This window comes from Ammodytes marinus, assembly GCF_949987685.1.
Source record: "Ammodytes marinus genome assembly, chromosome: 14".
In the NCBI taxonomy this organism is placed as follows: Eukaryota; Metazoa; Chordata; class Actinopteri; order Uranoscopiformes; family Ammodytidae; genus Ammodytes; species Ammodytes marinus.
The window spans coordinates 10,167,067-10,181,776 of NC_137218.1; the positions used below are offsets into that span (position 1 = coordinate 10,167,067).

Consider the following 14,710-nt stretch of genomic DNA (forward strand, 5'->3'; position numbering starts at 1 on the left):
TCTATCTTGTCTGTTACGTATCACTACAGCTCTAAAAATTATTTGAACTGAAGAGACGGTATTCAATATTCAGCGCCCTTCTCATATGTTTCATTTGTGCTTGGTGTTCAAATGCAGCATTCATTTTGAGAATTACCGCACCTTGAAATTGACATCAACATTACAGGATAAAGACATTTGAGAAGTACCTATTGTGTGTAGTGTACATTAGCAGGGATGGGGAAGTCAAGATGCTATTCCTAACCCCATTCAAAGCGTGTGCATATTTTGACGTGATTTGTAATCAGGCAAGCAGGGGGTTTCAGTAAGTAATTCCTGAATCATTAAAGTAGAAGAAGGAGGAGTTGATGCATTTTGAATGACCTTCTGTCGTCGGAGACTTGGTTTGTGTTGGAACAAACATGATACATCATGCAGAGTTTGAAGAAACTGGCAACAAAAGCAGCAATTGGAATCAAAGGACATTAGGACATTCAAGAGGACATTCATGTGTTTTCATGAATCACAACAGTATGGAGATTGTAGAATTGTAACTCACAAACAAACACATCATCTCTGTGGCACTCTCCGCTAACTGCCAACTCACTGTGCACCATCAACCCGATCTCACGGTAAGGCGTGTAATAGACGCGCCGGTCCACGCGTGTCCCTCACAACGCCTTGCCTGACCAGGGCGTGTGAGTTACACGCACGTCCCAGTATCACGGTAAGGCGTGTAATAGACGCGCCGGTCCACCTCACGTAGTCAAGATGGCCGCCGCGGTGTTCCGTCAATGTTCTATCTATATTTTAACCTCTCCCTGTCCCCTTGCCCTAACCCTAACCACCCACGCCAGGGTGTTTGTCTCCGGGGCTGCAGCTGGATAGTATTGAAATGCTGGGAGAACATCTCGCCCCCTGTTGGTGCTATTCCTCCGTTCATTTAGACGGGCGGGGGGCCGCGTGTAACTCACACGCCCTGGTCAGGCAAGGCGTTGTGAGGGACACGCACAGGGAGGTGCGCATCTATTTCACGCCTCGGCATGATACCGGGTTGGCACCATAGGTGTTTGACAGTGTGTGTCTCTTATTAAGTCCAATGCCCTGTTGAATCCCAGCAATATTTTTAATTTCAAAGGCCATGCTGACCTTGATTTGTCTGGGCCTGTGTGTGCGTATGTGTCACTGCGTCCCACTCTTGGGGACAAGGCAACCTGTAGCATGGAGCTAGACTCTTCGCTGCTTTGGTGGATATTGAATTGTGGGGCCCAGGATGAGAAAGGTTAGCTATGTATATAACCCTTAATTAGCTGACATTTGCCTCAAAGGCTGGCATTAGGCGAGAGATGTGGCGCTGATAAAAAAGCCAGCAGTTAGCGTGGACAAGGAGGCCTCTTATATAGCTAAAGGCCACACTGCCATTGCGAAGCCACAAGACACAGAAGGGGCTGCGACAACTTGCACAAGAGATAAAGCAAAGCAGTGAGGCTAATTAGGTGGTGGCTCTTGGTAAGCTGCTGAGGCAGAGGTGATGGGTGATGGCTATAACTGACCTGAACCTCTGAGAGTGGACAAAGACTAACTTAACACCCTTTTTAGCTCGAAAACCACTTTTTTTTTTTTAAACTGCCATTCATAGTGAACATTAGAATGGCTGCAACAGCTTTGATGTCAACAGCATGATGTCGATAAATACACTTTTCTACAATTTTTTGAAATTCTAATAATTCTTATAATTACAATGACATCACTCACCACTTATACAATTGGATACAATATCCAAAATATATATATATATTTAAACTAAACGAGGACAATTAATAAATAGTTTCTGGCACGCTTCACAGGCTCAGCCTGTAGCATTTTTCACTAAATTGTCAAGATTAATATATAATGGACCTATGCACCCTATTACAACAGTCACAATCAATACTCACATATTATCAGTTGAATTCAGTTAAATGATCCATGAGTTGAATTATATATTCCATCATAGAAGCTAACATTAAATATTTTCCAAGCAATTTAGTTTTTTCATGAAAATAAATGTGTAATGATGATTAGTCTGGACAGCTCTGTTAGGATGATGTCTAGGGAAAGAGCAATGCTGATATGCACAGTACATTTTTTCCTTCTCTCAGGAAGAGACTTTTAGGGTTTACTTAGTGTTCCTCACAGCTTCAAGAGGGACATGATTTTGATTGGCTGTTAAAAAAGTAATTAGAAACCTGTTTGTGTTCTTCAGTAGTCGTCTAAAAATGAGTCATTTCATTGATGCATTTTTACACCATGTTAGTGAGCACAAAGTTACTGATTACAATGGTTTTTAAATGAACTGATCGGCATGACAAGTAAAAGAGAAGACGTGAGGAAGTACTCTCTCGTCGTCATCTGTGCATTTCAGTTCCCCCTGTGTTTATAAGCCTGGATACTGTAACTTATATGCAGCGTCTGAGAAACAGATGGGACTGTGGCAGTCCAGTCACACCAGGCTAGGTGACACCTCAACCATCTGCAAGCGTTTACCACTGTGAAAGGGATGCTAATGATGACACGACAAAAAGTAGTATGGAAAAAAAGGGTTGCACCATCAGATAAAAGGTTGTGGTGGGGAAAAAATATGTACTGAGATGCTGGGTGCGTGTGTGGGTGCCTAGATTTGGAAAAAGGTGCATTACTTCAGCTTGTAAATCCATGACTTGCACTTTGAATTGATAATCATTCAACTATGAGGTGGCAATTTGTAGTCATCAGTCATTCTTTTTCACTGCAGTATTACATGAAATTGTAGCTCTTTTAGGTGCACATTTTCATGTCTGATTCTCTGATTTTGTGAATAAAACATTAGAACAAGCAAAAGCTGTTTACATATGAATTGACAGCTGTGTATAAATCACTTTGCAAAAAATAAATAGATATGTAACAGAAAGACTGGAATGAAGGTATGAAGTAGGTATGTGCAAGCTGTCTAGATAAATAGGGGGAAAGGTGAAAGGGATGGATTTGGAGAAAGGGTTTGTTAAACACAGGCCAAACTTAGAGGGCTCAATGTGGGTGACTTGTGTGAATCTTTTCTTCTTTAACCAAGCACAGATGGATGTTGTGGTCGAAATAAATGTAAGGTTCTAGTGAAGTTTCGAGTGCCAATCCTGACAGCAGGGCCATCTGCAAGTTCATTACTTTTCTAATTCTGAAAATTAAACACTTTGTTTACTCGGCATCTGTCTGTCATTTCATTGATCTGAGTATATTAAATATAATTTCCTATTTATTCAAGCATATGGCAGTGTTTCCCATTCATTTCCGAGACTCATCAACATAATGATTAGAAAATATATTTATCTAATTACCTCTATTGAGCGAGCAGACTGTTTGACCTTGGGGTCAGTCCCCTATAAAGATGGTTAAATTGTATACAGGAGCTCACAATTCTTCATCCATCTTTTATTTGATTATGCGTCCAAAGTGCACCAGATATATGCATTTGACCAACCCCCCTCCCTCTGGACCCACCGTTGAGTGTTCGAGCTGTATCTTCTTTCCCCATCTTTTATCACCTACATGTGTTTGCATTGACGTATTTTCATTGAGGGAGATAGACATAGAGAAAAAAGAGGGAAAGAGTGACAATTTTAGAGAAAACTAGAGCGAAACTAGAGAGAAAGTGGAGAGCCTGTGAGCATACTTGGATTTAGAAAGAAAGAGGGGAAGAGATAGAAAAGAGAGAGAGACAGACAAAGAGCTAATCGAGCAAGAAGGGTAAAAGGAATGAAGTGAGCAATAGAAAAGAAGAAGAATGGAGTTAAAAATTTGGGGCTCTTTTGAGTGAGGAGCGAGACGAAGGGCCGGGAGAGAGCTCGGTGGAAGATGATCCCCTCAGCTTTTCTCTCGGTTGACTGGCCCTACAAGCTATTACCAGGATCTAATGGCCTCATTACAGCCGCTATCAGAGGCAGAGGGGTAACTGAACCCTGTACCTGGTCATTTGATACTGTTCTGACACTGGAGTGGGCCAAAACACCTGAGAATGGAGGCTTACACACACGCACAGGTCATACAACCACACAGCCACACACTCGTCATCATTCAAAGAGCTATCGAAAAGCATACACGTCCACACACATAGGCACCATTCCCTTCAATTACATCACCTTGGGTTTCCAGTGAATAACAGCAGTTCTGATAAAAGGAATCAAATAATCAATCACATTTGATGACACACCCGACATTCTGTCTGTATACAAATCAGGCCAGTTTTTGTCAAGAGACCTTTTTTGACCCTATCATTGCCTGAAAGGTTTCATTACTAGAGCTGAAATAACATAGTTTGCCTTGAAGGTCATATGAAGGATTCCTTTGCTTTAATGTTTCTGGACATCATTGTATATGAGGGTCACTCACCCCTCAATGATATCTCAAGTATAAATAAAGGTTAATCAATCCATAGATTTTCGCAAATTCGCAAATATTGACTAAAGCAGCCCCACATGAACCTTTCATTTAAATGTGGAACAGGCTGATTAAAAAATATATCGACACTATAGGTTACAAGTCATACTAGACATTCAATGCCAGATTTGGATGATTGGCTGCAATGATAATTTTAATTATTGTTTCATTGTTTCTTTCTATAAAGTCTAAATAATTAATAAATGTGAATAGGTTCAGTGTGAATAGTCCAATGTTAAAGGTTCAGTAAGCGGAATGGTCAGTTTGGCTTACTTCCTGTCACTGACTGCAGTTAGCAGTCCCCTCCCTTGTCCCCACGTCATCACATTAATGCAGCGAGTTATCTAGCATCATCTCAAGTGTGATAAAACATGATAAAAACCATCAAAACAGAATTGGGAAGGATTTTTACCTGCTACGCCATTGTAGGCGCATACACATTCACCGGTTTGTAGCGTTCTCTCTTCTGATTGGTTATCCGTTTCGGGATCCCCGAAAAGTTTATTTGCCGATTACATGCAGAGAGGGTGACTGAGAGATCGGCTTTATGAAACGCGCACACTATATAAGTGATCACTGTATTAATAAATAGCGATTTAACACTTATATCAACATAAATAAATCGCTTACTTCACCTTTAACAAAGACGACAAAGAAAATATTTAGAAATAGTATGAAGAAAATAATTTCCGATGAATGTTCTAATCTATTGATTTTCGATTAATAAAATTTCCGCTCTGCTTCACCGAGAGCACAACATTATTGAGGTATAATACCCAGCCCTGGTTACATTATCTCTGATTCTCGGGCAAAATGAAAAATGGATGGATTGTTCTCAGGCATATAAAAACTTTTTTTTAGTCGTTTTTAAATTGAGGGTATTTCCTACTTTAATTACTTTTTTTTTCTCTTTTGTGTTACTGGTTTCTCTGGGCATAGATTTCAAGCAGTTTAATCAGAGGCTCTTTTCATGGCTTTGCGGCTTTAGTAACTCTCCTCTCCAGAATAGACGGGGAGAGCTGTTGGAGATTGTGACTCCTCTCTGTCACAAAGGAGAGGAGAGGAGCTCTGGAAGCCATAGAAAGCCCACAGGCCAGCTACATCACACACTGTAAAAAGGCAACACACACACACACACATAAACACGTTAATAAACAGTACAACATAAGCACACAGGGTCTGAATCCCTCAGTTCTCTAAGTACCCACGCCCAACAGCCATTAAACAGCAAGTCAGACAGCCGCTGCCTTTGAACGTGTATTGAAAGAGCAACTAGACCCACAGAGGCTAACAGCTCCAACCCAGAATACCTTTTCTTATTTCTGTTAAGAAGCAGATCTGACAAGTGTAAAAATGTCTCAGGTGTGTGTGTGTCTTTGCAGTGTTTACAGGTAAACATTTTGTCTGTGTGTGTGTGTGTGTGTGTGTGTGTGTGTGTGTGTGTGTGTGTGTGCGTGTGTGCGTGTGTGTGTGTGCGCGCGCGTGTGCGTGTGTGTGTGTGATAATGACAGTAGCCCCTCTTGAGCTGAGAGGTATTCATTTCTTATTCATTAGCAAAAAGTCAGTGTGTCTGGTTGACGAAAGTCGGCTTTGACAAGTCCCCAGTCTAATTTGGCTGATTTTGGGGAGACGGAGACCGCCTAGCAGATACTGAAAGCAGCCAGTCGTCACTAAAAAGCCAGGGTCAAAACCCACATCACAATTACCAGGGATGAATAATTCACTGAGTCAGAAACATTCATTTTTTTCTTTTAGCTCTTCCTACCCACTCTGGCTTTCTGACTCTGGATCTCTTTCTGTAATGGAGGGAGGCCTGAGTGCCTTTCTGGCTTCTTACATATTTTAAGTTCTGCCAAAATGTAACTCTCCTTACATTATCCTACAGGCAGACCACGTGAGTTAAATACAAAAGCATCAATTAGTGATGTTTTTGGAGAGGAGTAGCTGGTAAACATTCTGTCATGGTCAGAGCACAAGCCTCTCTCCACCGGCTAAACTGCTGCGGTGAGCTGGTTTGCGCCGAGGGAGATTTTCGACAAAGATAATGCTTAATTCACCATTTTGTGTTGGAAAGCGGAGCGCTGGCACCAGCTGGCACCTTAATCTGTATTTATGAAATATGAGTGAATCATTTCTCACTCCCTCCTGGTTCTTCTTTTACTTCTTCTGCTGCGAAATAAAACATTAACACACTCCATGAATAAAGAATACCTAGCTTGAAGACATGACAAACGCTCGCCATTTCCAGAAGCTGATGGAGAGTAAGAGTAATGACTTTGCGTGCCTCAATGCAATGTGCAGTACTGTATTTTATCTCTTCAATTTAAGGAACCATCCATGAGAAGACCCACTGGACTGTTTTATTTTCCTTTCATCTTCAATTAACCAAATAGGTGAATTAAGACCATATTCCCCTTTGGCAGGTTTGCAAAAGGACTCTAGAGGCCAGGGGAAGGGGATGAAAGAGCAATAAATAATTTGAAGAAGAGCTATACTTTGAGCCACTCCCTCAGACAGAAAAAGACACATCCTGCACAACTGAGGCTAGCAAAAGAGGGGGGAGGCAGGCACTGTATACTTTGTGTGAATGAGATAGAGAGAGGCAGGCGGAAAAAAATCATAGCTTGCATAGAGAAACCTCCTTGGCTTATAAAGGCTTGCTGCTGCAACAGCTGGGTCCTTGTACTCTTCATTCAATTGGAGAAGCAATACGAATCTGAATAAATAGACTGGACCATTTTCACAGAAAGACCAAGGAATAGCAACGTGTTTGTCCATCTCTCGAAACGTTGCGACTTCCCTTGCTGGTTTGTGGCAATCTAGCTGAAGATGTTTATCTTATATGGGCACTGCAGTTTTCAGCAAAGTTTGTTCAAACATGTGGACTTATTGTCTTGTTATATTACTGTAAAGAAGCATTTGGCGCCCTTGTGAGTACTGACAGCAGCAGGACAGTGTGTATGGTTGAGTCAAAATAAACTACAATATACGTGTCACCCAGTGCAACGCTGTGGCTCATTGATGTGTTTTTAGTAGTTTTTGGACAGCAGTTGAAGTAATAAACTACTCTATATCCGGCTTTCCACTGAACAGTCTACTTGTTATTAGGGTTTTAGTGTTTTCTTCGAATCCCATGGCCACCTACAATCCAATTATGAATGATATATTAAACTGCTATTCACTGTTTAAACGAGCGACAAATACAAAATGCATGGCTCAGTGCTTTGCATGGCTACCAAGTGATAAACCATCTTATTTAAGAACTCTCTTGTACATTCTTAGTTTGATTCAGTTGGTTGATTTTAAATCCATTTTAAAAACGTATGGATTATTCAAACGTGTTTTGAAAATGTTTCACTTTGAGTTTTGACAATCTTGATTTGAAAACTGAACCTCCATCTTAACTGAAAACAGAGGTTTGTGCAGGATCTCTATCCATCTCTCTCAGATTTATAAGAGCCAAACAAGTAGTCCCTTAACCACTTCAATGGGCAGTGTGCTTCCTAAGTGAAACAGTGAGGTATATTGCATCGTTAAAAGTGTCTGCTTATTACAAGAATTACAGGAGGCAACAACATGCACTGGAGGATTCAGCCATTATTGTTGTTGATGAAAAATAAGCTGTGGTGAGGTAAATGTACGTCAATGCACACACACACACACACACACACACACACACACATGCCTTCCCCATGTCACGTTTTATCTTCCCACATGTTCGGAGAGGATCGTCAAGTCAAGTCTCTGAAGATATCATCTACCGGTAATTGAGATGCATCCTGTTGTTAATTCATCAACATCCTTAGAGAGCATACAGTTCAAAACACAGACTAACCAACCTTGAATAAGATAAGATATGACACCAATGAGGTTGATCATACTCTGAGCATGATCTCCAAAAATGCAAACACACGCTCTTCATGAGAATATATTTTCCCATCAAAATAGGATTGTTTAGACAAGAAAACCATTAAAACATGGGTTCCAGCTTCAATTCAGGGTCGGCAGTTTTACACTAACTTAATTGTAAACAACCATCAATTGTAAACGACCATCACAGTTTAACCGGGCCACTCACTTCTATTTTGGCCTATCATGCTTGTTGTAGCATGTCACTTGTTAGTGATGACCATCCAGATTCCAGGTGCTATGTCCCCATTTGCACTTGATTGCAGTGCGATACCTAAGGGTCCCCATATCTCTGCAATTACTTTGGTGACTATAGTGTTGTCGTAAATAATATGGATGGTGGATAAAAAATGAGTACGTTCATGAAGAAGTAAGTTATAATAATCCTCAAGTATCATCTAACCTTTAAATGATCTGGGTCTTTAACTTTTAACTCCATCATGTCCATACTTCTATCATTAACAACTTAATTAAGTTTTATTTAAAGACAAGTTATACACCCAGAGCCGGCCCAAGCCTTCAGGGGGCCCTAAGCGAAATATGATTAGGGGCCCCCTCTCCAATGTTAGCGCTGCTGAAACTATAGATCTTTGTTAAATATCATTCACACACCCAGTGTTTTTCCGCTAGTGCCTCCACTGTGCGGCTGTGCGAAAATATTAGACAGCCGAGATTCAGACCCTCCTAGGGGGGTCCGGGGGTATGCCCCCCCGGGAGATTTTTTTAACCTTTTTAAAGTGAAATGCATGAATCTGGTGCACTTTGAGAGGAAAATTAAGAGGCTAAATCTGAGAAATTTTGTGTGAACAAATAATTTGGAGACACTGGGTCAGATGAATTAGAAGCTATTGAAGAAGGACACATGGATTTTCCATAAAAATATTAATATAAAATAAAATATTATGGGTTGGGCTTGGAGCTCTTTTTTCTTTTACGGGACATATTTCTCTGTAATATAGTGAATGCATTTAAATGCAGTGTGAGGAACGAAGCAGAAGAACTCTGTTGTCCAGCTACTGTATCTTTTTTTCCACAGACAAGGCTGACATAGGCTATAGACCAGTGGTTCTCAACCGGTGGGGCGCGCCCCCCCGGGGGGGCGCGGACACTCTACCGGGGGGGCGCGAGGGGGATGGAAAAAAAAAAAAAAAAAAAAAAAATCTTAATATTTTTTTTTTTTTTGGAATTTTATTTTTTTTCTTGATATGTAGCCTAGTTCAGAGATGATATGTATTTTTTTTCTTTCTTAACTTTTTTTGATAGGTAGTTGCCAAGTTCATCACACAAACACTCCAATCCACTGATATGAGATCAGTTTGCAATTTTCAACTACTAAATTAATGGTAGGACTGTCGCCACTAGAACTGGTCTCTGTTCAGCAAAGGTCTTGAAAACAGCATAAGTGTGCTTGTGACATGCGTGCCACCCATGCACATGTATGGGCACGTGTCCCAGCAGATTTGTAATCTGAATAAAAAAATTTAAGTTTGTAGTTAGCAAGTGTAACATGTTCTTAGTAAGGGCAGAATTTCATAAATAAAGGTTTATTTTTTAGCAAGATATTTGGTCAAAAGCTAGTTGTCATCCGTCCCTCTGTCCAGTTGTTAGGCATCTGGCTGCTAGCAAGTTATGTTGTCTTGCTAATTTTACTATTCATCTGAACTGAAATAATATTTATTATCTTCGCCAGAATGCACCAGAATGCACCAGAATGCTTAGATTACATGTTAAAAACACAAAAAAATCTTCTGGGGGGGATGCCCCCAGACCCCCCTTCAGGGGTTTAGTTTTCTGACAAACATTACAATGAATACTAACATGATTTGGGCATTTGGGATTATAAATCATCTTTGAATTGGCTGTACAGCATATCACATGCTATTCATTCAGGGGTGCGATGGCCACCCCACTCTAGCTTTGTGGCCCACCTTGGCCACCCCCAGTCAAAATTTCCTGAAATCGCCACTGAGACACTCACAACTCCGCGTTCAGGCTGCACAGCACATTAATCGCAGGTAGCATTTTGAGCTAAAGCTGGCCACTTTCCAAATATTAAAGACAACCTTCTTCCCAAAACGGACAAAAATGAAAGTGTAAGGGCTGGGAAGATTTCTTACCTGAAACTATAGGCTATATTTCCCAACTATTTCAGACTCAAGAGTTTGATGGTAAAAAAAAAAAAATCTGTGAGAGGACAGTGCTTAATGTGTTCTCCTCAATGTTAAAATGTAAATGGTCCCTTTTTTAAAGTTAATATCTTGATTGACTCAATAGTTGAAACATTCTCTGAACTGGGTTGTCAGACAGCAGTGTTTCCCATTAATCATAGACTTTGTTTTGTGAAGCTTTTTCATAACAGGTATACCTATTGTAGAATTTATTCTGTGTATTTTCTATTTAGGCTACTATTTTCTTCTCTTCTAAGGAGATTTTAAAAAAAAACATTTCCTCAGTGTCTCATTGATACGATCTCATAATTAGCTTTTAAAGTGCACCAGAATGATGCATTTAACGTTAAAATATAAGAAATTTCCGGACCCCAACCCTAAACCCAATGTTCAACTCAAAGGTGCGCCACTGGCCTAGCCCTTGTGATAATAACAATAATAGATTATCTATCTATCTATCTATCTATCTATCTATCTATCTATCTATCTATCTATCTATCTATGTAGGGTGGTGTGTGTGTGTGTGTGGGGGGGGGGGGTGTTGTCAGGGGGGCGGTGGGGGGGCCCAACTGCAATGACCCAGCTTTGGGGGGGGCCCAGCTTGCAGAAGGTTGAGAACCCCTGCTATAGACTATACACAGTGCATGGGCAACTGAGGGCAGCCCCATTTCCAATTGTTTTTAAATAAACTCAATACACACTGTGCGTGGATGTGAACGTGACATGATCAGATAATTTCGGATTTCCTCCCAGATGAACTGATTACATTTTTAGGCTATTAATTATCTAGACCAAAACATTTTATTCCTTTTTTTGTATGATAACTCACATTCGCATAGTATGATGTTAATATCAAACACACAAACTTTTTTTTTTTTTTTTTTTTTTTTTTTAGGGGGCCCCCCAGGCAGTCGGGGGCCCTAAGCGGCCGCTTAGTTCGCTTATGCCTCGGGCCGGCTCTGTATACACCCGCCCCTCAAATATTTCTCCTTTTAAGCAGAGTTAAACTAACCTGTATCACGACTGTCTAAACCCAGCAAATGTTACTATACTGTTATTTGGTGAACAATTCAATTATTTGTGAATTATGTTATACAATAATAGGAAGAGCAAACATTGAACAATCAAAAAGCGACGTCACTATCTATGCTTGGCTGACACAAGCTAGTTATCCCTGTGGTAACTTTCCCTCTGTTTAAAACCCAGAGAGTCAGAAGGACCGTAAGGCCCCACTTTCACAGTCTGTATTCATACTGAAAATCAAGATCAAGCTAGCTTCTGCCCTTCTGCTTCACCGCCCACTGTGAAGCAACATCACAAGCAGCACTGAACTCCCTTGTGTCCTCAGCAATATGTCCGCCAAGTGCAAAGTAGTTTGGGTGAACAGTTGGCAAGTTATTCATAGGACATACATACACACAACTTCTGTACGCCCTCCTTTATATTTAGCTACCAGAAAGAGCTTTTTTCTCCCTTAAAAAACAGAAGAGACAATCCACTTTACTATCTACGCTGTATGAGGTCTGTTTGCTCATGTCGCTACCGCTACTCTTGAGCTACTGGATGCCTTTTGCCCTAGTGCCATTCAATTCCTTTCTCAAGACAGCCATCACTCTCTTTGAAAGTTGAAGGGCTTTTACAATTCTCCAAATCCACAATTCAATTTCATTTTCGATGTTAAGGTCATGCTTCGATTCCTGATCTTTTTTTCGTAGTTTTTTTCTCTTTTCTTTAAGCACAGATGGCTAGTGTCATTGGTTTTATGCCATGATAACTCATTTCATCTGTAAATTCTTATTTCAAAAGATGGTTAACATGGGGTAATTAGTCGTATAATGCAATGTACAACACCATAACATTTGTATAATTTATATACACTTAAATGTAACAATAACTTGTTTCACCAATCAAATTGAATTAAAATGTAAACAAAATAAGTAAACAGTCGACGTTTCAGCAGTTGCCATAGTGTATTTTTGGTTGCAGCTGCAGCTAGGAGCTAACTCCAGCGGATACGACTTGCTGTGTTTTTTCTGTTATTGGCACGTCTGCCGAGCACTATATTGAAACTTTTTATAATATTTCAGAAGTTTTACATTGGTGTGTATTAGTGTATTTTGTGTGACTGTTTGTTCGGTTGCAAACTTCTGCATTAATGTATTCTCTCTCCTTCAAAGGAGACCTTAAGACTTTGGAAATAAATACAGCTTGATTTAACTAACCATAGCAATCATTAGCCATCATACTCCTGCCAATTATATCCTGTCATGGTAATGATGGAACCTGGAAATTAAATATATTACCTCATCCTATCTTGCATGTAATTGAAGTAATTAACTTCATTACTACCCTCATTATCATCAAAATCATCAAAGACCAACGGAGGGAGAATTGTACATCCTGTACACATACAGTATACACAGCTGAACATACTCAAACACATTCTAAAGGGTCTAAGCTCATTCACTTTTTCTGCCAAAGTCAAAACGTACACATCCGAGGGAGTAAATTATACAATTTCCATAGCTATGAGCTGATAGTTACTTCCAGCTCCTCTTCCTATTTGAAGCTAATAAATGCAGATTGAAAAGATGTTGCTTCCGTCTAAACAAACGCCCCCAACACCTGCACATCAAGTGGAAGGTCTATCCTCTCCAGCCCTGAAATTAAAGAAACATCATTTAAATATTCATAACCCTTGATGGACTAAATGGATAAGAACATTAATAATCTGTCCCATCCATTTCTCACCCTCTGTCTCATGTGGAGGTTAAAGTCTGCACAAGAGCAAGTGGCCTGCTTAACATTAAATAGCATCATTTGTTATCCAGTGGTGATGACAAATTAGGGTTCTCGGCTGCAGTGATGTTTCCTATTTGTCAAGATCTAAGAAGGTTTGTCTTTGCTCAGTCACCAGAGCAGAGGAGGAAGTCTATGTAGTGGAGGGAATATGGACATCACAGTGCCTCAGAAATTGGAGCAAAAGCACTACTCATGCAATATTCAGGTCAACCATGCTAAACATTTATGAACTATAATGGTCAATAAAAGGCAAAAGTGTATTTATTTTCAGGTAACTCAAAGCATGTTAAAAAAAATGTATGTACAATATGCTGAACTCATCAAGAAAAGCTGGTGGATGTTAGGAAGTTTGAGTTTGCATGAGAATGGCAAATTATTGTCAAAATCATCCTGTTCTTTGTTACACTTTGTATTGGAAATAAATGTCAAATTAATTTAGCAAAGCAAATTAGAAAATATTTAGTATCAGACAGGGTTGGTCTATTTGTGTATTTTACCAGCATGTCCTTACTTAAATGAAGTAGCTTTTCTTATGTGATAAGGAAGTCTCAACAGGTTAACTTCTTGGGGAAAGAGGGACTGTGCTTACTCAAAATATTAAATGTATTATGGCAGCATCGTTGTCTGTAATAAGATATCCCTGGCTTCACTTTGACAACTTAAAATAATAATATTGGGTTCCAGCCATGTCTTTCTTGGCCAAGCGAGTCTGTTGCACTGCAATATCAGGGATTATTTCTGCCTAAAAACATCCAACTTGCATTTTTCTAATTAAATGAAGCCTCGACAAAGCATCGTTGACAGAACTGGTGCATTTCATGATGGCCATAATCTGCAGCTTGGGGTAAACAGTTTTGTCAGGTGTGACCTTAATGTCAAGACAGCCTGGCCCTTGACCTTCCCGCACAGTGGCTGAGCCGTCGTATTACAAAAAGATATGGGAGTAGACAGCTAAAGAGAAAATAAGAACATTGGGGCACTTCATGCTCACACTCAGTGGTAAAAACAAGGGAGAGAGACAGAAGGTGGACAAGTACTGCATCAACTATAAAAAATAATGGGCCAACCAGTCACAACATTTATTTTCATGCTATTTGTGTAGAAAGAGTGGGCAGCAACCCCATCTTTACAAAAGGAAGGAAATTGAGAGAAGATATCTTACCTATGTATGATTTGCTTGGTGCGTAGGTATCCCAGAGCCAGGGCCAATTCACACATGTAGAATTTGACTGTGCTCTCTGAGAAGTGGACGTTCTGCTGGAGGTGATAGCGCAGGTCTCCTCCCAAGAGCAAGTCCACCACCATGAACATGTCTTCTTCATCTTGGAAGGAATACCTGCAAGGGAAGGCGGTCAGGAGTTAAACCAGCCGAAACAGTATGGAATGTAAGGGGAAATATGGAG

At 40.2% G+C, this 14,710-nt stretch overlaps 1 protein-coding gene across 1 annotated transcript in view; it reads right to left on the bottom strand.

Annotated features, from left to right (window-relative positions):
* stk32a (serine/threonine kinase 32A) overlaps positions 1–14,710 on the bottom strand; it is a gene marked incomplete at its 3' end in the record, with an annotated part of 56,132 nt that overhangs the window by 20,728 nt on the left and 20,694 nt on the right. Inside the window, exon 4 of the mRNA XM_080041246.1 lies at positions 14,470–14,643. Coding sequence (XP_079897372.1) covers positions 14,470–14,643 — 174 coding nt within the window. The remainder of the gene's footprint in view (positions 1–14,469; positions 14,644–14,710) is intronic.